The following is a 26,576-nucleotide window of genomic DNA, read 5'->3' on the forward strand; positions in this document are numbered from 1 at the left end:
ATCTGGTCCCATCTGCCATACGCTTCCTCTGGGAATCTTCATGTCTATTTTTGGGCAACCCATCCCTGCCTGCTTGCAAGGGAAGGTGGGTGGTGGGGAGGCTATCACAAGCTGTTGTGCTTCGCGGGGCTTTTTTAAGTCTTCTTATGAAAGCTGGGTCCCAATTTGCAGAGTAAATTGGATAGCGCCGTCACCCTGAGACGTGTCCATTCAGCACAGGCTGAGTGAGCTCTGGGGACAAGGGCTGAGCAACATCGTGGACACGCGGGGCTGGACACAAAGGGTTCTGCAGACCAGAGCAATGTGTGATGCACAGGGAGAAACCAGCACCTGCTGGAGCCTCACGGTTGGGCAGGTCTTGTCATCTCTGACACCAGGACCTGGCAAGTTGTCCCTAAAAAGCTCAGAGCAAGAAGGAGATTAAAAAGTGCTTACATGCTCCCAACCCTAATACAACCTGTCTAGAAACCAGCTCTCCAATAAGACCATTCAATACCACTTATGTCCAGAAGATTCAGCAAATAAATCATAGTTTGGTGATGGAAGAGCCTACAACCACTGGACCACAATCCCACTGCAGAAGGTGTGCAGAAGGTGTGCATGCCCGTATTGAGGATTTTTGGGCAACAACCTCACCCACACGGGCACTGCTCAGCATCCCTTGTTGGCTCATTGCTTCTCTCTCGTCCATCATCCCACAGGGCTGCGGGCTGCGCTGAGCCAAGGAGAAGGGAAGGAGCCGGAGTCATCCTCGCTCTCACACACGTAGGTGCCTTCTCTTTGGCAAACATTGCCAATCAGGGGAGAAAGTGGGATGGAAACAGCTCCCGAGGGAGAGGAGGCAGCTGGAGACGGCAGGAGAGGAGGGAGGAGGAATCCTGAGATGCCTCGTTACCGAGTTCACGCTGAGTGGAATTGCTGACAATTTTCTAACAGAAAAAACAATTTGCGTGAATCTTGAGGTGGGGGGGAAAGAGCCTGTCAGCAGGGATGGAGATAGGAGGGGACAAACCATGTCAGGGGCACCGGAATGGAGCAAGGAGCCCCACAACGGTACCTGCAGGTTGGAGAGAAGGTCAAGACTGGGGACCAAACCCACCCCAGTGCTCAGTCGTGTCCTCCAGCTCCAGAACCCACCCGCATCTCAGCATCCACCAAGCGCATGGGTGCAAATCCACCATCAAAGGTGCTAATAGCTGCAAGCAAGCGCAGATCCAGAGGCAATCAGAGACCGAGGAGCCTGCCAAGGATTTTTATCAGGCTTAACAGAAGGAAAAATTAAACCCATTTACTCTAGAGGAGCTACACATGCCAGAGGTCACTGCCTAAACCTTCGGCTGGCAAAGCCCTGAGGATTTGCCCCCGGGGCCAAAGAAGTTGTGAACAAACTTGCAGCCCTTGGGGCAAAGCTGGATCAATGTCCCTTCCAGCCCCAGGATCGCAGCGAGAGGTGTTAACGATCACAAAACCAAAGAAGCAGAGAGATGGTGTTTATCGAGCCCAGAACTCGCCGGAATGACAGATTTCAGGTATTCTGCACAGAAACCAGCCCTGTTTGATGGTTGCTCCTGTTGCCCTGGATACACAACAGGGCTCAGTGTTATTTATGGGTTTTCAATAACCAAGACAGCACCAGGATGATACGGCTCATTGATTTCCCTAATGAAAACCTTGGTGAACCATGATGTCGGACCACAAAATCGTGGTGGATCGCGTGAGCCAAAGAAGAGTCGGTATGAGCAGCTGTTACACTCTGAGGGGTTGAAACCAGAATCTTCCCCATCATGGAGCCAGGGAAATAACCACATAAAAACCATGTAAACCACCTGAATGGGCCGACATTCATCTCCGCTGGTGCCAGGGCTCCTGGCGTCTCCCAAACATCACGTTACTAATTGATTTTCCCATTAATGGGCCAAACTGCAGAAGAACCAGGAGTTCTCTCTGCTCCACCTGATACTTGGATAAAACGCCTCAAGCACGGGGTATAAATATCCCAAATCCCAGTAAACCAAGCTCGTCACCACAGGGATGTGGGGAGAAGGGGTGGGCACGCCAACCCTCTTAAATATCAATAATTGCTATGCCTGAAAAATACGCACTTTATACATATATTTAAGAAACGAAGAAGAACGGAGGGGTGGGTGTGGCAAAACTCCAAATTTCATCTCCCAAATTATCAGCAAACTGCCTCCTGCAAAGCTGACAGGCAGGAACAAAACAGTCATTACACTGCAAACCGCTGACGGGAGGGAAGAGAACTGTCAGGCGGGCTCGCAATGAGATATTAAACATGCAAATGGGAGCTGCAGCCTAACGAAGAGCAGAGCGGGGGGTCAGCGTTGGGTTTTGGAAGGCGGGGAGGCAGCAGGGATGCTGGTGACACCAGGGTTTGTTTGGTCTGAGCGAGACGAGACCAAGGAAGACGTGATGGAAAAGTCCTCAAAGACAGAAAGGGCAGCGGCAGAGGACGGGAATAATCTGTTCTTTGTGTCTGCCGGGGAAAGGACAAGAAATAATGGGCTTAAAGTGCAGCAACGGAGATTCTGAGTAGATGGTAAGAAAAACTTTGGAATAATAAGGACTATTAGAGCCCTGCGACAGCCAGGGGAGGCAGTGGGATCTCCATCACTGGAGGCTTTTAAGAACAAGACAGACAAATATCTGTCAGAAATTATATAGGAATAGTTGATCCTGCCTTGGGGCAGGGGATAAAGTAAATTACCTTTTAAGGCCCCCTCCAGCTCTCCCTTTCTGCGATTCCTCGTGAGCCCTGTCACCAAAGGCCGTATGCCTTAAAGCAGAAAGCATCTCCCCAAGAAAACAAGCACATCTATCATCAGGAAAGTGCTGTCATTAGCAAAGTTAACGAGGCCGGTGCACAGAGGTGAAGACACACCGACCCAGACAAAGCTGCGGGATTGATCGGTGACCCCGCACACTGGGGCACCCGCTCCATGCAAAGGGGTCTGGGAGGAGAACATCTCAGCAAGTGTGAGATCCCTGGGCTGGCAGCAAGGTGCTGAAGCAAAGAGGAGGGAAAAGGAGAGATTGGCAAAGCATTTTGGACAGATGGGGAAAAAGAAAAGAAGCAGCATAACGCAAGACTTTTTCTTATTTTGCATGACCACCCTTTAGCACATTTTGGGAGCATTTGGTTCCTGCGGCTGAGCTCTGCCCCAGCGCACCAGGAGCATCCAAAGCTACAGACGAGTTCTATCCTGGGAGATGTACCCACACGCAGGAAGAGGCTGCCTGGGAACCAGCAGGACTGATTTGCCGTTTAGAGCATCAAATCATGCTAACAGTGACAGGATTTCCCTTCCTTTTCAAAGACGAGCTCTTTCTTCATGTCAGCTGTTTAGCATAAAGTGAACAAGCGAGCCAGACCCGTCTCCTACCTCCTGCAACCTTTATTCCCCACTGAGCCGCTTGTCAGCTGTTTGCTGATGGGTACGTAACTCTATCTGCGAGCGTTATCTCATGCGGGGCAGAGGGAAGAGCCGCCTGACCCTCCCCAGGGGGGAAAACATGGGATGTATCTCCACAAGGTCCAGGTTGGCTGTTTTTTTGGGCGTTTTGGAGTGGTTTATGGGCGCGCTGCAGACAGCGGGGCTGCAGCCAGCCCCTCTCGCCCGGCCGGCGCGGGGGCACCGCGATGACGGGCTCGGTGCCTCGGCGATGGCGTCATCCCGTAGATCTGCAGCGTTCTCTGGAGATGGTGGCCCAGACGTGGGAGAGGTTGGTCACGGCTTCCCCAGAGACCTGCTAGCGAGTCTGGAGCCTGATGAGAGCCAGGGAGCCTGGGCGGGGGACGGGGACTTACCTGCATCCCAGCCGCTAACTCGGGTACCTGTCTTGTCCCAGGCTCCTCCTGGGTCTGAGATAAGAGGCAAAAATCAGCATTTAGCAGGAACCTCCATCTTGGCCGGGGAGGCTCCTGCATGCCCATACCCTAACAAAAGCATCTGTGTTTATTCCGAGCACCTCCAGCCTCTGTAAGGAGACAACGATGCCCCGCATCAGGTGGGATTCCAGATCCAGGGCAAAAGACAAACCTACTCAGGACCTTCGTGCGTCTCACCAGCTTCTGCCTAACCAAGAAACCTGCAGGATTGGGGATACACATTAATTACACCCAGGGGTTGCTGCAGGGAGCAACATGCGCACAGACCATTTTAGACCACGTGCAAGAACATTTTAGTGCTTCCACCCAGCAGCACATGGACCCTTTGGCAGCCACATACACCCCCTGGTTGTGGGGCTGCTGCTGCTTGGGTCCCTTTGCCTTCAGAGGGTGATGCTGGGGATGAGAATCAGGCACCAGGAAAACCATGGGGAAAGGCAGGTACCCGGTCGCTATAGAAACCAGCAGCAGGAGGATGGAGGAGGAGGAAGATGGGGTGCAGATCCGCACCACGCTGCTTCCCCAAGCAGCACCGGCTTTGCCTGGCCCCGAGGTGACCGTCCCCACCAGCCTTGTTGGTTTGGAATCCCCCAGCTTGTCCAGGGATGGGGACAAGGCTTTGCTGCTCCCCGGGGAATTATTCAGCCTCTCCAAGCTTTGGAGCTTCACCCTTGTGGCAAAGAAAAATGGCCTTTCCCTGCCAGGTCACTCGGAATACAAATTCACGGATAGTTGCTTGAGATGGGACGTACATTGGGGGGTGGCAGTGTCACCCAGGACGAGCCTTGCACGATTTTGGGCAGAAAGCAGTGACAGAGGAACACACAACTCATCAACTCAAACGTTTTCCTCCCCAGTTATAACTTGAGGTGTAGCCAGGAGCACACGAAACCCCCCACCCAGGCTGGGGCGTGGAGCAGTTCAGCAAACCTGGAGAGAGGGAACGCAGCCCCTGCTCATCACGAAGCCTCACAAGTAAAGCCAGGAGCAGGGCGATGGCATTAGCACAGTTTTAAAGGAGGAAAAGGGGCAAGGGATGAGGAAGGGCAGCTCACGGGGCAGGTGGCATATGCTACCATTGCCCCCTCCCTTGGCTGCCCGGGCTTGGGTATCACAGTCCCTCCATATGCCATCAAATCACCGTGACCTACAAATTAGCTTCTAGCCCCATTTTATGCTAAATGGTGTAGGAATACAACAGGCTGTGGCAAGGCTTCAAATTAAGACTGCCAATTAATGCTCCTCTTGGGGCTAATTAAGTATTACTTTCTACAGCACTTTTTTCCCCTCCCCTAAATACTTTGCCAACTACTTCCAGACCCGGAGCATCGCAGCTGCCTGGGGCAGCAGCTGCGGCACGGGGGGACCCTCCCTGGTAGCCGGGCAGGAACCTCGGCATCCGCACACCCTCGTTGAGTTCTAATGTGGGCTGAAGTGATTTGATTTGGGAGCGATCAAGAAGCAAATTGGCCTTGCAGAGATTTCAATCAATGGTTCCCTGAAGTCAAGAGCTTGCAATTCCTTCTCCTTTGACTGAAACGGCTTTAAGGCTGTGAATTATACAGGCAGAGAGATGATGGGGAGTGATGGGTGGTAGATTCTTACCTGTCCGGGTTAGCAGGTGACAACATGTTCCTGTGCCACAGGCTGCTGTGACAAGGCAGCTGTGACCCTGCCACGAGCCACACGTCCAGCCAGAGCTTTATCCTCTCCCCAGAGCGTCCCTGAGCCAGTTTTGGGGTCTCACACATCACAAGGAGCCCCCCAGGGACACAGCACTATCCCCAGCTAAACGTGCTCCACACACATCAGAGTCTGCAGAAAGCCTGAAACCATCGCTCCGCATAGAGACGGGACTGGGGGGTTGGTTTTTAACAGCACGTTTTGATTTCCAAAGCTACAAGAGTGTTAAAGAACAGAGGAGGCAGAGCCAGAAGCAGGATGTGGGGGGTGCTTCCCTGAGCTCCTGCCTTCCCCAAATTCAGCTTTGGAAACCAAACAGCTCCCACGACCTCCAGACAGACAGGAGATGGGCAAAGGGCAGATTGTGCAGAACAGCCTCCCTGCCCACAGCCCTGCGGGCAAGGAGAGGGCAGAGCCCCCGAGCCGGCAGCCAGGGCTGCTGGCCAGTGCCGAGTCACTGAGACAAATTCAAAAGGGTAGAAAGGCAAAAAAAAACAGAAGAAGAAGAAAGGATGAGAGATGAGAAAACATCTCGGCTGATACAGCCAGCCCTGAGCCCCAGGAGAGCATCAGCTACTGGGCTTCTCCTCCCGTTTCCATGGTAACACAATTTGGTGCTCTTTAGAAGAGCTCGCTCCCCCTCTCCCCCTAGTTAATTTTATTTCGTGTTTTGAAATAAAAGTGGTTGATGTGGCTTTTGTCTCAGGAGCCTCATGGGTTGGGGGGAGAAAAGGGGAAGATCAGCGGATCTGGAGGGGCTGCAGAGAGGAAAGGGGGATCCGGACCCCCCCACATCAGCCTTCCTGGAGGAGCAGCTTTGCTTGGTCCATTGAGTGCTCTTGGGGTAACACACACGGGGGTGCTGCCCATCAATCACAGGGTGGGCTCCCCCCTTAGAGGTGATGGGCTGGAGATGGGTGCCAACGCCATCACTCACTCCCTGAGCTTGGAAAACACCCCAGAACCTCAATTCCCCTCCAGCAAGCTGGTGCCATCCCCTTCTCTTCCCCATCCATCCCTCCCTGCAGGGCAGATGTAGTGTCACCCCCAGCACCCCCTCCAAATATAAGCACCCACCCCCAAGGACCCAGCACAAGGACCCCCCTGAGCCCTCATGCTCCAAAAATCCTCCTGTTTTCCCAGAAACATCCCTAGGGTGGGAGAAGAACATTCAGCCCCGGCTGCTGCTCAGCACCTCGTCAGCGCCCGGGCTAACGAACATGCACGCAGCTGTTGGTTGCTAACAGTAGGGCTGTTTGGGAGTGTTGTGATTAAATATTTCTCATTGAAAATTCCAACTGGTTGAAATCGAACTCGTTCGCCTGAAATAATTGGTGTGGAGAAGTTTTCCAGTTAAAGGAAAAGAACTGAGACGTACGTTGGGATTTTGCTCCCTTTAAAGTATAACACACTCCGTTTCACAATTTAATTTATAGGGAAAGAGTGTAAAGAGAGATCAAGTCAATGTTTTGAGGCAGTAGGGAAGAAAAATGCTTCAGTAAGCAGGCAGCTCTGCGGGTCTTCCACTGGCTTTAAAAAACAAACCACAAAAAAACCACACAAAACACCAAAAATCCCGAAAAAACCCACCAAAAACCCAAAAAACAAACAAAAGAAAAGCACAGACTTTTCATCCCAATAGAAAATGCAAAACCACTTTGAAATCTCAGTCACAGAGTCCCAGTGGTTCAATGGATAAGGCGCGGGGTTCCTAAGACAGCGGTCGCGGGTTCGAGTCCCGGCCGGGTCACTCGCCCCCCTCCCATAGTGTGGCCTTTGATCCGTGCCCCCGGGCACGAGGCGCTGCCAGGGGAGTGCAGGGACTCGAGCGATAGGGGGCAGTGCTGCGCAGCCCAGGAGGGGCCGATCCTGATAGGAACGGTCCACACTAGAAAGGGGCTTGATCCCCATGAAGAACGGTGATACGGGACAGTCCTGAGCAGGACTAAAAAATATGGAACTATAAAACAAGACCAAAAAATGCAAAAACTTTTTAAAAGTGTAAAAATAAAAACCAAACTGCAAAATTAAAAATGAACACAAACTTCAAAAATGCACCAAAAAAAAAGGAACTACAAAACTAACAGAAAGCAAAGTCAAACTGCAAAAAAGGGCATAAAAAACTTACTGGTTAAAGCCTCTCAAACCATTTAGGACCTGGTTGTTAGGACCTGGTTCAGTGCTGGATTTTGGCTGGATAATCCTGAGAGAGACTGTGGGGTCTCTCTTCTTAGTTTAAAACCAACAGCCCTCAGGCCCTGCTCAAAAGTCCTGTCCTGGCCCTTGTAGGAGACACCAACGCTTCTCAGCCAAAATACAAGGAGAAAAATGAGTAAAATACCCCAAATTCTAGGCAAACCCGCCTCCTTACCTGTGCAGGCAGCAGCAGCAACTCCCGGGTAGATATTGCCACCGTGTGGCAGCACCAGCCGCAGCAGCTCCGGGAAAATACTCACAATTATACTCTTAATGCCAATGGGTTCCTCCTGCCGGGGGGTTATTGCTGTGCAGCCCCTGCTGGGGTCGCTGATGGGATGGGGCAGCTGCGGAGGGTGAACAAGGAAACAAGTTCATTACCAGCCTGTTTGATTGCAGCTATGGAGAAAAGCTGCACCACCCTCTAAAAAAAAAAAATATGTATATATATAACTCTTGTGTATCCAAAGTGTTTTCTAAGCATCACTTTTATATTGGTTTCATTATTTCCACGATACATTTTCCGCTGAAGCGATGCACACACAGGCAGAAATCACAGCGCTGTGGTTTATTCCCCTTCCCTGCAGCTGAAGGTCTATGGGGAGGAGAAACCTCGCGGTCCTGGGGGTTCTCCCCCACGCTGCAGCTCCCGTTCACACACAGGGGTGTGAAATCGGGAGCAGCCTTGTGGGCTGAGACGGTGATGGCAGATTCCGGCAGAGAGGCAGGAAGAGAAGCAAAGCGATTTTGCAGCCGCCTCCAGCACCTCGTGGGTAACCAGGTTTGCAAGCAAAAGCATTAAATAAAAAGGTCCTACAAGGCTGCAAATGGGCAAGGGAGAGCGGTACGGAACATCGGCGCAGAAACGCAAAGCGGCTTCTGTGAGCCCAGGGGAAGTCCGGCCTCGCAAGGACCACTCCAGCCTAACGCTTGTGCAATAAAATTGATGGCAGCTTCTTTCTAGCAGGCTCTGGGTAAGTGTTTGACCCAACTCCAGTCAATCTAACATCGTTACACCGCAGTTAATGTCAGTTTGAAAGTGCTTTTATAGCTGAAACGCTGCTGTACTTAATGTAAACAGCGAGGTTATGAGGATTCTTGCATTGACACGGGGAGGCTGTGCTGATTAGCTTAAATCACTGTCATGTGGTATTAGTTAAAAGGATGTAAAAAGCAGCATCTGAGGCCTTGTCTGTGCTGCAGCGTGGGGCTCATGGGGCTGGAAGGAAGCAACCGGGCTCCTGCCACCGCTACGCCCTCGGGGACCTGGGGTGAGTGCATGTATAGTGATAAATTGGGGTGTTTTTTTGCAGGGGGGACAGGGATCATTTTGTCATGACATTGATAAAAAGCACATAGAGAGTGGTGCTGCCAACGCACCCATGCTGGGACCCCAATGCTCCCCATATGGGGATTCCATGAGCTCCAGCACAGCAAAGACCCCCCAGGCTGTGGAGGTTCCCTGGGTGATGCTGCAAGTCCTACAGTGCATCCCAATGGGATCCTGATCCTGCAAACCATCCCAATGGGATCCTGATCCTGCAGCGCATCCCAGTGGGATGGATCCTCATCCTGCAACGCATCCCAGTGGGATCCTCATCCTGCAGCACATACCAATGGGATCCTCATCCTGAAATACATCCCGGTGGGATCCTCATCCTGCAGCACATCCCAATGGGATCCTCATCCTGCAAACCATCCCAGTGGGATCCTCATCCTGCAGACCATCCCAGTGGGATCCTCATCATGGAAGAAAAACTCCTCCAACACAAGCACAGGCTTTGGGCTCCTCGCTGGGCTTTGGTGGCGACAGACAATGGGAAATGGGGCTTTGGGGAAGTTTTGCAGTTGGTGTGGATGGAGACAGGATGAGACCCGCTGAGGGACAATCTGGAGGCCATCAGCTGGTCACAGCTGGCCGCGAGGGCTCCGGGGGTGTCAGAACAGGGTGGGAGCACTGGAAACCCTCCCCCTGCAGAAAATCAACCATCAAATCACATCTCACCCCTCCACCTGCCGTCCCCTGCGTGTCCCCCCGCGTCCCCTCCTGCTGGGCCATCGCCCTGACCCCACCTTCGCCTTGTCCACGCAGCAACGTCCTGCCACTCTTGGGGCTGGGTTTTGTTGGGGCGTTTTTGAGAACATTTATAAAGATCTCATTGTTGAAAGGAAAAATGGGATCTCCTTTCCTTTTACCTTCCAGGGCAGCCCTAACCCCTCTCCCCTCGTACAAAAACACACAGGAAAGGGGTTTCTTTTCTGCTTGATTAGATTCAAAGGGATCTTTGTCTGGGGGTAGGTAGAGAAAAGCCCTCCCCCACCTCCCTTTTGACCCTCAAGACTCTTGGCTGGTTTTGTTTTAAACCAAGAGAGACAGAGCTGCACCCTTGGGACGTTATAAATGTATATACGGGGAGGATGGTCAGGGTGGCGTCATTTGACTTTCCCCGACAGCAGCTCCAATCCCACCCACCCCGGTTTTCCCCCTGATCTCTGGAGCACAAGCTGGGGTTATTTTATATATTATATATTTGCACACGTGGACTTACATACACCCAAAAACCCACACAAATGCAGCCGCACGCATTTCTACCCACAAAAAGTTACAAAGCGGAACACACACCAGATTCCTCGATACCTCTTTCTTGCCTCAATTTTTCTCACATTAAAAAAAAAAAAAGGCTATTTTGAAAACCACGTGCCCCTCCTTATCTTTCCTGGCAACTAATTTCAAGGAGGGGCGTTCGATTGTGACAAGGATTCTAAACATGTTAATATTTGAAGGGGGGGGGGGGGGGGAAAGTCTGGCATTAATTATTCAGGTATTAGCAGGCATGCTGACAGCAGAGCCCGAACGATTTTCTGTCACAAACTGCTATTAATGGGGGTTTTTTCTCCTCCACGGAAGTATTTTACGAAGTCTCAGTACCAGCGTTTTTAGTGAAAGAGTAAGTGCTGAAATTATCATTATAATTGCAGGAGCAGCAAGGATTAATAATGGAAATAATGGGATGCGGAGCACACAGCAGACACGACTCTGCCCTGTAATCGCCTGATTCAAAACCAAATGTACAATATTGCGAAGTGTGGTGGGGAAATGAAACCTCCCCTTTGGGGGCTCAACATGCACCCGGGGACCCTCATCCCGACCTGCACCCCAGGGACCCACATCCCTTGTGTTTACACCCCAACCTGGGCACCACATCCAGCCCTGCACCCCCCGTGCCCCCACCCCACACCGCAGGGTGAGGACGCTGCTGGGCAGCCCATTACCAACTGAAAGGGGCTTCTCCCCCCTCCCCCCGGGCAGCACAGCTGGATGAGCCACAGCTGGGGAGAGAGAGAGCGCACAGCTGGGGGGAGCACATCTGGTCCCTCCCCGGGTTCACAGAGTTCAGGCTGCCGAGATTTTCGGGCGAGATAGGGAAAGCTGACACCCGGGGAGCCCCCCCAGCCAGGCCACCAGCCGCCCTGACCCCGCCACCTCCTTAGGGAGCCCCAGGGAGGGGGGACAGCCAGGTGACACCCCCCTTCCATCCTTCCCAGTCCTGCTCTCCCAAGGATGCTGCTCCCCACCCAGTCGCCTTCTCCTTCCCCAGTTCCCTCGGTGCCGTTTCCTCTTCCCAGTCCTAAAAGAAATGGAAATAAGGAATGAAATGGGGGTGTTGTAACATCATCCTGCCCTCTCGTCCCCAGCTCTACCAGGCCCTGTCCCCACTCAGGACACATGATGGGTGCCCAGCAGCCACCCTCAAGTGACACCCAGTGTCCCTGGGTCGATTTGGGGGTGTAAGGAGCTTTTGTGCGTGATTCTTTCCCTTGGGGCACCATTCAGAGCAGGGAATCCCACCTTGATGAACACAGGGGGGAAAACGGGAATTAACAGGAAAAATACAAATATACAAGCGAAGAATGAGAGTTATTCGCCCCATTGGAAGTGATTCGCTTCCACGTGTATTTATGTATTAATATTTGTGCTGCTGGGAGTATCTGAGCACCGACCCAACAGGGACAACAGCGGCAGAGACGACAAACCTCCAGCACACCAAACCACTTTGGCTCAGGGTTTTCCAGCCTGGAAACAGCTGGGAAAAGGGCTGGGGAGGGGAGACGGGGCACCCGCATCCCTGCCCTCGCTCCCATTGCCTTTCGGGGCTGAGTTGGTCCCTCATACAATTCTGCTCCCAAAATCCAGACTTCAGTGGCTTTGGATTCACCTTTATCCCTTGTTAATGATGTTCCTGTTTACGCCGCGCCAGGGAAGTAACATCAGTATCCACAAGCGAGATGCTAATACATCAAATCAGAGCTAAGAACATAAAATTATAAGTCTAACAGCAGCGTTTTTGTTATTTTACCTTTTCTTTCATTCCCCAAAGTCACCTCTGATGAGAAGTCAAAGAACGGCTGGAAAATAACCCTTTTGCGTGAGTCGAGGAGGAGTTTTCACCGTGTTGGAAACCACAGTGCGTGGGCCTCGCTGCGCCTGGCTGGGGAGATTCATTCCACAGCACATCCCCACGGGTCATTTCTGCTTTCATCCCAAGTTTCCTATGCAAGGTCTTCAGTTATTTGGGGGGGGGGGGGGTTAAACCGCTGTAACGAATGGTTAATTACAAGCAGTCGCCCAGGCGGGTGATGATTTCTAGCTGATTAAAAGGCTGGATGAGCCCAGTGTGTAAAAGTGCAGGGGAAATGGAATTCCAGGTAAACGCCCTGAGTGTGCAGGACCCCAGCACGCAGAGGGGCAATTGGGGTGAAATGGGGGTAAAACGGGTCCGAGGGATAACAGCAGCCTGGCTCCGTGTTGGGCGCGGGGTGTTGGGCGCGGGGTGTTGGGCGCGGGGTGTTGGGCGCGGGGTGTTGGGCGCGGGGTGTTGGGCGCGGGGTGTTGGGCGCGGGGTGTTGGGCGCGGGGTGTTGGGCGCGGGGTGTTGGGCGCGGGGTGTTGGGCGCGGGGTGTTGGGCGCGGGGTGTTGGGCGCGGGGTGTGTCCAAGTCAGGATTTAGGGGCATTTTCCTCGCCCCAACCCCGGGACGGAACGAGAACCAGAGCCGCGCACCAGCCCCGGCCCCAAAAACCTCCTTTTATTGACAAAGGACACTCAAAATCCTCCCCCAGTTTTGGGGAGGAGGGACGCGGGGCGGGGGGGAGGATGAGCACAGTTTCCCATATGGCCTCATTTAGGGTAATTTCTTTCAATTGCTAAAAGCATAAACTCCACCTATTGAGCCCGTAGATTTATATGGAACAGCTGAAGGATCCTCCAAAGAGCTTTGTGGGCTGACCGGGAGGCCCGGGCTCCCACCTTCCCGAAAGGTTGGCGGGTAACTTCGGGTTGGTTTTTGGTTCGCTTTGTTTTTTCTCTAAAAACAATTAGTTTCCTCTAAAAAAAAATAATTTTCTCTAAAAAGATTAATTTTTTTTTCAGTTTTTCCCCGCTTTTTTTTTTTTTTTTAAAGAGGGAGATATTGATAACATGGGAGTTCGAAAGAGCCTCATAACTCACAATAAACCCTTGTCCATTCTCTTCTATTGACTACATGTAAACATGGTAAATGAAAGGCCTTTAGTGACACTTAATCCCTCACCCCCCGGCCCCCCCGCTCCCTCCCTCCCCCAGCCCAGCCCTGGGAGGGGGTTACGCTGCTTTTTTTCTCACAGCTTGCTGTTCCTCCGAGCCCCTCCTCTGCCATCTAATTTATCATTAACACCCTGACACTACATTAAATAAATGCAAAGACTCCCCCCACACCTTGTTCCGGGGCTGCAGATTCCGTCCCTAAAGTTGTTTTGGGGGCAGAAAACAGCCGCAAATCTACGGGCTGGGGAGGGGGCCCGGCAGGTCCCTACAGATAATTAACGTCATTATTAAATTACCTTCTTTAAAAGATAATAGTAATAATAATAGCAGGGTCATTTGGCTGCGATTAGAGCCGGTGCGGCCCCGCCGGGGTCGCTTTGGCTGCTCCCAGGATTTGCCTCTCCAAATGTTAAATGTTGGTTTACATTTTACGTTTAAATTCGGATTCCTCCCGGCCAGAAAGGGGGGAAAACAAGGGGGCAAATGAAAAAGCCGCGAATAGGTTTGAAGCGCCGCGTTCCTGGTTTGCAGATCGATATGCTGGTGTGATTTAGATTTCGGTGATTTCTAAGGGGGTTTTTACCTGCCAAAGGGAGGTCATGGCGCGATTTTGTGGCAATCGAATAATACCTGATTATTAATCACAACTAATGAGGTCCTGACTTGGGGTGCGTTTTGTTTCTCTCTCGGGTTTTCTCGGTTCGGAGAGAGAATCTTTCTGGCTGTGAAAGAGCCGGGCAAATTCTTCCCAGGTCAGAATTTCACCCTCCCCACCCAGAGCCAGAATAACAGACTTTAAAACGCACATTGCACAGATAAAAACCCACTTCTGTGGATCGCTTCTCTGATCCACGTTGGGTTTGGGTCTGAACCTGGTTCTACCGATGCTGCTCCAGAGGGATCTTCCAGCCTTCGGCCGTTTTGCTTGGGTCGAGGTTTAAAAATAAACGCGAAGTGCTCCTTCCATAAAGGGCACTAAGTCCTGAGGCCCTCAAAATAGAAACACATGTTTGGGGAACAGTCTCCGGCCTCCAAATTAGAGGGAAGGAGCTATCGATTTCCAATTAAATGTCCAGGGAAACGGGGCTCATTTGGGGCGCGCATCACCCAACCCAAAGCACATGCGTGCGCACCCCCCCGCACGGGTGAAGGACACACACGTCACAGGCGTGCGGAGCTCAGGACGTGCCCACAGACACGTGGGGACACGGAACAGGCCCACAAGGGTCCCACACGGGGGGTGTGGGCGGAGTGGGCGCGTTCCGGATAATCTAACTAAACACGCACAGCCAGATGTGCGAAGCCACAGCTGGACGGAGCCCAGCGGCGCAGGCTGACACGCACCCCCCGCCACACAACCGCCGTGGGTCCGAACGCACACACGCTCTGCGTGTACAAATGAATAACCCCCCCAAAGCGAACACCCGCAGCTCCCACAAACACCAGCCAGCCCACCCACCCCCCTCCAAAAAACCCCAATATCAGCCAGTCCTTTAAAAAAGAAAAAGAAAAGGTATTTATTTCTCAGCCTAGATTCCATATTGCACGCAGGAATTAACACTTTCATCGTCATATACTTACAACAACTTCAAATAAATAAAGGTACAGTAAATCGAAACGGAAAACCCAATACATGGCTGGAAAAGGCTCTTTCCTCCCCTGGGTGGTTATTTTTCAATGTATGAGGCCGGGGGGGAGGGAGGCAGCAGGGAAATAACTCCCCTCCCCATCCACAGCACCCCCCAAAAATAAACTATCCCTGGGAAAAGCATCCCTGGGGCTGGGGGTCCAGCACAGAAACACCCATGAAGTGACCCACATTTTTGAACCCACTGGATGGGGATTTTTAATCCAGCAACGCAAAGAGAGAGCAAAGGTCCCTGAACCCCCCGGCCCCCAAATAAACCCTTACAAACCGTGATTACAAAGCACCACACCGCATCCAAGCTGAGATTTTTCCTGAGTCTAAAGCAGGCTGCATTTTTAAAAGCAGCACCCTTTAATAAAAGTTTTCTTTATTTTTTTTTATTTTTACAAGATACTTTCCGTTTTGTCCTACCTACACCAACGTGATTATGGGGGAAAAAAAACCAGTTTTTGCTTCTTTTGCACCCGTTTGGAAATAAAGCAACGTCACTAATGTTATAAAGGTGCCTTTCTACCCTTTATCCGGTCCTGGCGATGCGAGTCGGTCTTTTACTCCAAACCAGAACTAGTTTGCTCGCTCCAACCGCTCCCTCCCCCGGCTCATTGTGTCCCGCAGAGGTTTCGCTTCTTCCAACCAGCGGCCGCTTGGCCTTGCTCATTTTTTAAGTCCAAAACGCGCTATTTTAGATAACAGTTTGTCTTTTCTTTCTTTATTATTTTTAATGCTTCTTTATTTTACTTTCGATGCATCGCCACCATCTTCTCCAGCCCCTTGCTGGAGGGTTGCTAGGAAGATTACTTTCTTTATTTTTAATCGCTTAATTTCCTTACAACTCCTTTAAAAACAAATGGGGGATTATTATTGTTTTAGGATTATTCTTGCTCGCTGCGAACGGGATGGTTGCGCTGCTGGGGGAGCCGTTGGGGGTGCGTTTGTGCGGAAAGTTATGAGGTATTTTGCATCGTATTCACAACCCCCTTGCATTATACACAGAAACCCGCACGGAATGTGCGAGCAGAGAAATGTGTCCGGGCGTGTCGAGCCTGAACGTCCGCACACGCAGCGTGGGTGAAAAGCCGTGTGTTTCCACACACCCACTGCTACAAACGCACAGATATACACAGAGGGAAATGTCGGGGGAGCTGCACACGCGTGGGTGCCGCTCACCTCCCGCATGCCCTTCCCGAGGTGTTTCTACCCCTTAGAAAATAGTCCTGAGTTATTTGGCTGGTCCTGCCCGCGGCAGACGGAGCTGCGGTCTGTTGCCTTTTTTCCTTTCTTTTAAATATATATATATATGTGTGTATATATATATATATATATATATAATATTTTAGCGTTCATCCCCAGCTCGGATCTCATGGGTTTATTTCCTGCCCGCTCCCCGCTTTGTGCGGCCGAGTGTCCCTTCCGCACCGCTCCGTCCCACCGGCCTTCCCTTTACATTTTATTGGTTTTTCCTAGAAAATACATTTTTAACCCAACACGGATTTGGGGGGATCGGGGGAGGGAAGAGAGAGAGCGATCGTGCTCTGGAATTAACACGGAAAACGGGCAAACTCCCCCAAATCGGCTTTTGTGGCTCCTACACAGTTTGGTTGTTGGTCTTTCATATTTTGTTGGTAACCGCGGGTATAAAACGTGAATATTTGGGAGGCAGGAGAAATCCCCCTCTTTTGCTCAGCATGGGAGGGACGGGTGAAGTAAACAAGAAAACGCAGTAAACCAAAAAACCCGCTAAAAACCCAAATAAAACAAACATCGCTTTTAGCAACAATTCGCCACCTCCAAGAAAAACATCGCTTAATAGAGGCAAAATACGCTTGAGCTTAAAAATGTCGCTTTTTTTACGCGCTGATGGAATTAAACCAACAAAACAAAAATCAAAACGGGCTGGGCCAGATCTGAATATTTTTCTTTTGAATTTTGCGATTATTCTCCTTTCGTTTCCCTTTCCACGGGAAAAAAAAGGGCGCTGTGAAGAGATTTGGGGGAGAAAAGAGCAATCCCAGAGCGGGATCCCCGGCCGTGGGCTCCGAGGATTTGCTGCTGCAAAGAGGGAATGAAAAAGAACCTCCCCCACATTCCCCCCCACCAAAAAAATCAGCTTTGATTTACCCAACATTTCCAAAACAGAGCGGACTTCAGAGAGCCCGTCGGGCTTTGATGCCAAAGTGGGGTGGAAATCACATCAGAAATAGTCAAAAGAGCCAGTTACAAAGCCACTGGTTTGCAAGAAAAGTTAAACTGGGATATGATTTCCTCTGCAGAGCAGAGGGACATTCCCCCCGCATTCTTCCCCGCATTCCACCCCGGAGCTCGGGAGGGATCAAATTGTCCATCTGTACCCTATTGCTAATGCTCCTGGATCCCATTTCTTGTGCCCGTAAAGCTTTTACAGGCCTGCTACCTTTAGGCTATCAGAGTTGGGGTTATTATCCAGCAAACAACTCACTTCTTTCTTTTTTTCTTTCTTTTTTTAATATACATGCAGCGGTTTCAAATAACTTCTCCTCAAAGCCTCCTGTTTTCTTTTAACAAACAGAATTTCCTGCTCTTTTTAAAGTCGGTGTTTTCTTCCTGGCTCTTAAGCAGACAGAAAACATTACATCGCTATTAATATAGTTATTTGGAGTAGCTGCTCCCAATTTCGCCGGGATTGAGTCGGACCGAAAAGGAGTGTTTGTGCTGCGTGATATCATTATTTCTCTCTGCGTGTGATTATTATTAGTTTAATCCAACGCATTTATGGAGGAAAAGGGAGAATTTGGGCCTATTCTTTCCTCCTTTTCTGTGGGGTTTTTTTTGGTATCTAGAGAGAGAGGGGAGAAGGGGCGGCGGGAGCGGGGCCGGGAGCCCCTTCCCTCCCCTCCGAGCTGCGGTTCATCCCAAATCCCTTTCCTGGGAATAACCCATCGCGTTTGGCAGCAGAGCGTGTGGGGGGTAGGTTTAGGGGGGTGGGAAGGCGTCCGTCCGCCCCCTACCCCGGGTTTGATCGCGTGTTTTAGCTTCGTCCCTTAAAACTCATCGCGAAAGCAACATCGGACCCTGGCACACGGACAAAAAAAGATCCCAGAGCTGGGAAAGCCTCCGTCCTCCCCCCTGCCGAAGCCGTGCATACACTCGCACCCCCCCCGAAACGCTTCCATACCCCCCCGGGACCCCCAAGGCTCCTCCGGGCACCCACCTCCCGCCCGGACACCCCCAGCGGGAGCGGCCCCGGCGGTCGGCGGGACGGAGGGTCCGCTGGCCCCCCCTCAGCCCCCGGGGCACCCCGGCCCGGCCGCCCCGCCCGGGACCCCTTCCCGCCCCCCCTGCAGCTCTCATCTGTTGCATGTAAACCTTTCCTCCGGGCCGTGCGCTGTCCTTAGAGATCCTCCAAGCTATAGCCCCGGAATTTGAGGCTGGGGGGCACCGGGATGGCGTTGCCCCCCAAGTGCCAGCTCCACAGCGGGTGAGTTTTGGAGAGGACCCAGGAGTTTTTAACCCCCAAGGAGGAGGCAGGACACAGGTCCCCATCTTCCCCCACGACCAGGGAGGGAATACAGGGGAAGTTGCCCATGAGGCTGAAGGAATTCCGAGGCGGGGTGGGCCCGGCGCTGCCGAGGCGTTTGCAGTGAGTGTTTCCCTTTTTGGCATTTCTCCTCGGAGTCTTTTGTGGCCTCCCTTTAGAGGAGCTCTGTTGCCTTTCTGCCTCAGCGCCTCTGGCAAGGCGTCTGCGCTTGGCATTCCTTTCCGAGCCATTGCCTTTCAAAGCTTTGTTTGACAAGGTGCTGGGGCTCTCTGCTCTTTTGGAGCCGGAGGATTTGAGCTCTGCGGCTTTACAAGGCTCCGTCCTCCCTCCGTGCCGCAAACTTTTCCCGTCCAGGTTGAACCCTTTGGCGTAACACCACAGCTTGGATTGCCGGATCAGCCGGTCAAAGTGCTCCCGCCGGGGCTCCCCCGTTTCCCCGGCTGGGGACGGGTCGAGGTTCCCCGGCGGCTCCTGAGCCGGGGGCTGCGGGGCCGAGCCCGGGACCGGCTCTGGGGAAGGCGCTCGCCCGGTTAAAGCTCCGCTTTGCCTCTCTGCCTGGTCACTGGGGCCTAACGAGGCTCTATTGTTCGAGGCATCTTTGTGCAAATCCTTCCCTTTGGCGCAGGGCTCCGCGTCCCCAAAGCCTCCCTCCTTTTGTTGCGGAGCCCCCCCAGGGGTGCTGCTCGGGGAGGGAGGGGGGGAGGAAGAGGAGGAGGAGAAGGAGGAGGAGGAGGAAGGGGAGGCCTCCTGCTTTGCGTACAGCTCCGGCAGCGGCTGGGCCCCTGAGCCTAGGGCTAGAACCGGGCTCAAACTTTCCAAAGTTGATGCTCGCAAAGTCCTGGCCCAGAGCTGCTGCGAGAGGAAGAGGAGGTTGGGGTCGGGGCGCAGGGCTTTGCCCACGCTCGGGGGGGGCTCGGCGGGGCGCTCCTCACTGAGGGGCTCCCGGGGGGGCTGCGGCTGGAAGCGGGGCAGAGCCGCCTGTCTGTACCGGGTGCTCTGCACCGAGTCCCCGCTGCACAGCGAGCTGCTCTCCGACTCCGAGGAGCTGCCTTCCTCGCTGCTGCACGAGCTGTCCCCTTCCTCCTCCTCCTCTTCCTCCTCCTCCTCCGACGAGTCGCTGGACGTGGCGGGGCTGGACCCACCGAAGTCCAGGCTGGAGTCCGAATCGCTGGAGTAGCCGGCGGAGGTTCCCTGCCTCTTGGAGCCGGGGAAGACGGAGGAGCGGCTTTTCCTGGCGGCCGCGGACCCCTTCTCCGCCGGGAAGAGCCCCTTGGCACAGCAGGGCCCCCGCTTGCGCCGGCCCGGCTGGGCGAGCGCGGCGGGATGCACGGCGGGATGCGCGGCCGCGGGATGCAGCAGCGTCAAGTCGCGGGGGTACCCGGCCAGGACACCGGCAAAGAGCCCCCCCCGACCCGCCAGAGCGTAACCCCTCCGGCCCCGAGGCGGCTTCTCGAAGGCGGGGAAGGCCCTGTGGAAAGGCTGCGGGAGCAGCGCGGCCGGTGCCGAGCGCGGCTTGGGGAAAGCGGGGGGCAGTTTGGGGCGGGCGGGGGCCGGGGGGGAGCAGCAGCCGCCGGCTCTGCAGGGCGGCAGCAGCTGAGGCCGGGGACAGGGGAAGAGCTCCCCCGGGTCCGGCAGCAGCAGCTGCTCCCTCCTCTTGCTTTTCCTTTTCCTCTTCCTCCTCCGGGGGCTGAGGCTCTTGCAGGAGGTGCAAAGAGCCTCCAGGTCCGCCTTGGAGATGAGGGAACACTTCACTGCGCGGGTGGGCACCGAGTTGATGGCTTTGAGGGTCCGGAGCTCTTTGAGATCGCAGCGTCGGCTCTTTATCTTTAAGGTTTCCATCTTCTTGCTGATGGTGGTCCTGGGGATATCCTTAAACAGGTCGCTGAGGACCTGGGCCAAAGCAAACATCTGGGTGCCATTGATCTGTAAGTATCCCAAGTTTATCCCTTCGATTTCTTGATAGCCAGCATGAAAATCCCCCGGCCTGGCTTCCCCATTGTAATCCATGGTGGCTGGAACAATTCCGAAGGTCCCTTCGCAGGTCAGGAACATTTTGCAAGGAGCATTTACTTCTTCTCTTTCAAAGGGGGCATTGAAAATAAGGACATATTTGTTTCCACTCCCTGATCACACACATCCCTACCCCTCCGGAGAGGTGGGGAAGGGGGGAGGGGAAGAAAAAGGAAAAAAAAAAAAGGCAAAGCAGTCGATCTCCCTTTCAAACGCTCCAGTCAATGGTTTGCAACATCTTCCAAACACCCAGTTCCTCCGCCTGTACCGGCGCTCGACTCCTCGTCTTCCCCCTCCCCAGCAAAAAGAAAAGAAAGAAAAATAAAGAAGTCAAACATCTTGCATCCTCCAGGCTCCCCCCGGGCAGCTCCCACCCCGCGGCCGCGCACCCCACCTTCCACTTCAAAAATAATCTCTTGGGGGGGGGGGGCGGAATCAACAAGCACAGACCCCCCCACACACACACTTTGCTGTGCGAAGCCACTGAGATGCTTAAGCAAACAAAGCTACCGACAAGGTGCAGGGTGTGGGGGGGGGGATGGAAAAATGGTAGCGGAGGCGGGGGGGGGGGGAAGGGGGAGGCGGGGGAGCTCCGTGCGGTCCCACCTTCCCCGGGCTCCGCACTCGCGGCCCCGCCGCCGCGGCCGGTTTATTCCCGGGAACACCCCAGCGAGCCCTCCCCGCCACCCGCCAGCTGATTGGGCAACTCCGGCCCCGTGATGTCATCAAACCCCAACATTTCACACGCACACCCCCCGCACGAAAACCCTCAGAAACCCCTGGGCGGGCTGCGCAGAGACCGCGCACCCACCGCGCAGCGCGGCCCCGGGCGCGCCCGCGGCTCCACCGCACACAATAGAGGCAGCCTGGGGGTTAGGGGTTTCTTTTTTCTTTAAAAAAAAATAATAATAAATATTACGAATTCTGCCGTATTTTCGAGGTAGTGGTAGAGCGGGTTCCTCCGCTTTGTCTCCGCGTTTGAGCTTTCTTAATTTCTTTTTCACGTAGGTTGTTGTGTGAGAGGTTGCTGCGCCTTCCCAAATCTGCCCGGATTCCTTTGGGATGGGTGTGTGTTCGTATAGATTTAATAAAGCGTGAAAGATATTACTCTAACCGAGTTGTTCAAAACGATTGACTCCGCAACAATTCATCCCTCAGCCCGAGTGGAATGCTTATTAATTGCCAATTACTGTATTTATTATCTGGAATGAGCACGGGCTGGAGCGCGGTATCAACAATAACATCGGCAATATGTGCAAATATAAAAGAAATGCAAATATATTTATATTCCTTTTTACTCACACACGTTCTTTATTCACTTCGCATCTGTTTCTTCCAAACTCTTTCTTTAAAAAATAAAATAAGGTAAAATTCTTTTGCATGCCTTTGCGCTGCTTAACTTTATTTCAAACTTTAAGTCCCAAGATTTCTTCGGCATTTTGTAGCTCCCTTCTGCCTTACAAACCAGGCGATGTTTGCCCCAAAAACAGAGCTGTAGATTCCTATCTCCAAGCTGGGGGGGGGGAAAGTATATTTAAAAATAAAACATTAAAAAAGCCCCAAAGCCTTACCCAGGCCGGAGCTCCATTGTCCCGGCTCCTCTATTTCTTTATAAACCTGAAGCTACTTGAGCGAAGCGAGTGGAGCCGCGGAGGCTGGACCGAGGGATTTTAACTCTCTGCTCAGGAGGCTAATTTTGGGGAAACAGTTACCTCGGAAACCTTTCTGGGGGAAGGGAAGCGGCAGCTCTGCAGCGCACGCTGCTCCCTTTCAAGCTTCGTCTGTCTCCCACATGCAAAGTCGCTTTTAGTCTTCCTCTGCCTTTTTTTTTTTTTGTGGGGGTGCGTGTGTGGTTCAAATGGCAAAATCCGAGTGATTTGGTAATAATAATTTGTTAAACTATATGTACAATCAACCACAAATGATCCCGATTTAGAAACAGTCCCAGAGGAGGAGGAGGAGGAGGAGGAAGCGCATTCCTGAGTGAGCGTGTAAAAAAATTCCGAATAACTCCAACATCGCCTTTAATTTGGGAGCGGAGATCACCTGATTTGCATTCACCTCCTCGCCGGCTGACGAGAAGGGCTCGTCCCGGTGCCAATCCCGGTTCCTGATCCCAGGAATCACCGCCGGGCTTTTCCCCTCCCCAGCACCCATGGGCGCACCCCCCGCCAGCGCTCGCCTTGCTGCGGAAAGAAAAACACCCCATTTTCCAGCTCTGGCTACGTTAAACCACCACATTTCACCCTCGTTTTCCACAGGCGAGAGTTTCCTGTGAGTAAAGGTCCGCCGGCCAACACAAACACCAAATTCCTCTTTGTTTGGGCAGAGGGGAGGGGAAGAGTTTGCATCGCGATGGACGGAAAGTGGCCGGTGAGGGGGTTCTGCAGCTTCTCGCAGTGTCTGTCGTGCGAGGGACCACAAAAAGTCCCGCTTGAGGCCAACCCGGAGTTTCCCTTCGCAAATATAAGGGAGATCCCGGGTATTTTTCTTTCCACATAAAGCCAGAGCCATTTTACCTATAGGCTGAGCTTTGCCAGACTGGAGGAGGGGAGCGTGGGGTGGGGGGAAGGAGCTGGTAGAAAATCTCTCTGTGCTGATGCAGCTGGGATTTTATTTTTTGGGGGGGGACTTGTAAAGAAAGTTCGAGCAGCGCAATAAACTGTTCCCGACCGTTTGTGGGGCTTTAGAAAGGACCCGGAGCCCCCTGATCGCCACCCATAGGAAACAGGGCTCAGAAGCAGCGCAATGTATGGAGACGTCATTTCCCAGGAAGGCTCTGGCAATGGGAACACAAATAGACAATATTTGGGGTATGGATAAAGTTCCGTGTTGAATACGTGTGTGTGTTGATGTGTCTATACGGACGCAGGCAGCTCGACGTGGGCCACGCAGATACTTCGCAAATCCGTATATATATATATATATATATATGTATAGGTATATATATATATACAGTGGTGGCCACGGTGGTGGTTCATAACCAAATGCATTTAGTCGCACCGAAAGTGCCCTATATTTGCGCTATAGGTGTCCTCACGGGCGCCTCACCGCACGCACACTGTCCCCCGCTATAGCACCGTCACCCCCCATTTGTAAATGTATGGACTCTGCTCGCTCTACGGGGGTTTTTAAGCTTCTTTATGTCCATCGGTCGGGCGGCTGCGGGCCTGGCGGGGACGTGGCCACGGAATGGGCTGTTCCGTGGGCCCCACGCGAGGGCCGGGGACGCGGGGGGGCTGTGCTGGGGGGAGCAGGGCCGCACCGCCCCAGGGATGCTGCTGCGGAAAATGGGTGTCTCTGTCTCTCTACCTATATATTTGTATGTGTATATTTGCACCTCAGCCCAGCTGAAGCTCCCAAGGGCGGAGGGGGGGTTTCCAACCCCCCCGGGACAATAACCCGGGGGTCCCCGCGGGAATCTTCACCCGTGAGGCAACCCCGGGAGATTTCCCCTTCGTACCTGTCAGGACCGGTCGTTTCCGCAACAAAAATTATCAGGACCCCCGTCCCCCTACCCCTCTCCCCTCCCTGAGGAGGTGGATGAACGGGAGGGGCACTGGGAGCGAAATAAAAAGGGAGGGACACGATTTCTCAGGTAGCTCATTCCACTAAACTCATCCCCACGCATCTCCCTGGGTGGGCTCGGGTTTATGAGCTGCGGTGCTGCCCGACATGGCAGCGCACACGGCGCGGGGGGAAGAGGAGGAGGAAGAGGAGGGGGATCCACGCGTGTCCGCGGGCTCGGGGCAGGGGGGGTCCGTCCTGCGTGGGTCGGGGTCGGCTCCCCACCCCCCTCTCGGGGCTACGGGGAGGGGACAGAGCCGGAGCCGCTGCAACCCCCCCGCATCTGGGGCTTCCCGTGGGATTTCCACGGGGGTTTCTCGGTGCTTCATTTTCTGTTTGACCTGGGGCAAGGACATCAAATCTTGGAGGGGAAAAATAAAATCATAATTAAAACCAATTTTCTTAAGAAATTGAAAACCCTGAATAAGTTTGGGTTGAGCCATTTAGGGAGAAATTTGAGGGGCTCCTCTGCGAGGGTTGTCTACGCGGGGTCTGTCTTGCTGGAGGGGTTTGAGTTTGCTCTGACAGCTCAAATCTCACCCGTGGGTCTCCCACGTTCAGCATCCCCGGCAGGGAGAGGACGAGGGGGGAGATACGTGGAAATAATGAAAAACAAAAGCAGGTGTCAGCAGGAAAACAACAAAGATGCTGCTGGTGGGAGCTGGGGTGAGAGCAATGGGGAGGAATTCACAGAGTTTAGGGGTGATACATTAGCTTTAGCACGAAACAAATGGGTTAGAAATTAATATCGGCCCTGCTAAACTATTTCAATCGCAAGGAATAATTTTACTGAGTTGGGTTTCTTGTGAGAAACAAAGCACAGCAAAATGAGGTGGCCAAAATGAGGCCCATGTCCCTCCATGCAGGGGACAACGAGGGACAGCCCGTCCGTGTCCCTGCACGGAGAAAACGCTCCCCCAGGGCACTTCCCATCTCAAAACCTGCGTGGAGAAGCTGCATCTTCCCACCTTCCCAGTGCTTACTGGGGCAGGATGGCCTGGTGCTGCCGCTGGGAGGGTGGGAAAGCCCTTCGGCTCAAATATGAGGGGTGTTTCCAAGGAAAAATATTGAAATTCTGATTTTATTTTAGATTTCAAACAGTAAACAAACCTGGGTGCCATGGGAAGGCACCCAGCTCCAGGCACTGGGTGCCCTCATATTTTAATGAGTTACTCCTGACAGGCACTTTAGCTGTTGGGAATGAATATATTGCTACAAATCAATGGGTGCACTGGCTTTTTAAACGCCTCTGCTACCTTTTACATTGGAGCCTGGAGAAGCAAACCCAAACCTCACCAGCCTGGCCTGCAGGACAGACAGACGGACAAACCAGGGCTAGCTTGCTGGGAAAAAATCTCCTTCACTTCGGGGTGGTGGGTGGTTTCAAAATAATAAGTTCCTGCTCCAGGAGCCACCTTGATGCTGGGGCTGGTAAAATGCCCTTAGATGAGCTCAGGGACAAAGATATTCCCTGACACTTGCATGGAACAGGCTCCTTTTTCAGGTTTCCCTCTGATTTTTCCTTTCTTCTCCATGACCAGTTTGTGAACATTATTCAATGAAACCCCTTAAAAACGTCTCCCCATCCTCAATCTAAACTTCCAGCACATTGCCTCACTGTTTAATAATATTTTAATAAATCCAGCTGTTCCTAAATTAATAGTTTGATTTATCTATTTCTTAATTTTCGCGTTTCTAAGAGGCTTGTGGAAAAGCAGCGGCTGAGAGCAGCGGAGGCCGCGGATCTGAGCGCACCGGGCTGGGATAACTCGCAGTAAATCTGTGCTGCTCTTAGTAGATGTTGGGTTCTTTCTGCATCTTTTTTTCCTCTTTAGGTGCTAACCTGGTACAAACAAAAGGAGTATGTGGTGGCGATTTAGAAAGATGTAAATCCCGCTGCGTTTCCTTTTGTTTCAAAACACAAAGGCAGAAAAGTGGGGTTAGATTGGGAAATAGGCTCGGCTTGCGGGGCTGTGGGTCGGGGCGATGCCTGCGGCTCTTGGTCCCTTTTCCTCCCCGTAAAACAACACGGGGTTGAAGGAAAGATAAAACAATCCCTAACACGCACCAAAACAAAACTGAAAATGTGCAATCTGATGAAACCCGCGGGGTTTAAACTCCGGGACAGGCCTGGGAAGAGCAAGAGATTGCATCAGACCAAATGGTGCCGCTCGGAGCACGTTTTAAAAGCTTTCGAGCCTTGCTTGGGGTAAAGCCGAGGGATTTAAGGCAAAGCGGGGTCGGTCCCGAAGGGATGGAGAAACCAGTCGGTGTTTGGTAACCAGCGGAACCGCGTTTTGCTGCGGTGGGACGGGGGTCCCAGTTTAGGGAATGGAAAACCCGCCCGTCCTTCCACCGACTCCATCCCTGCGAACTTTCTGCTTTATTTCTGTCCTTCTTAATCACCAGCCTTTCACCATCCCCTAACAAAGAAACCGCAGGTTTTTTCTCGAGAGCAGCTGAAGGGA

General features: G+C 52.8%; 1 protein-coding gene across 1 annotated transcript; it reads right to left on the reverse strand.

Moving 5' to 3' along the window:
• Nucleotides 1-18,345: 18,345 nt before the first annotated feature.
• Nucleotides 18,346-20,940, reverse strand: EPOP (elongin BC and polycomb repressive complex 2 associated protein). The gene has a single exon (XM_082070768.1). It carries the CDS (start codon nt 20,581-20,583, stop codon nt 18,385-18,387), a length of 2,199 nt encoding a protein of 732 aa, XP_081926894.1. The 5' UTR covers nt 20,584-20,940; the 3' UTR covers nt 18,346-18,384.
• Between the last annotated feature and the right edge of the window lie 5,636 nt (nt 20,941-26,576).

The sequence above is a fragment of the Streptopelia decaocto genome (assembly GCF_964273445.1).
Source record: "Streptopelia decaocto genome assembly, chromosome: 22".
Lineage (NCBI taxonomy): Eukaryota > Metazoa > Chordata > Aves > Columbiformes > Columbidae > Streptopelia > Streptopelia decaocto.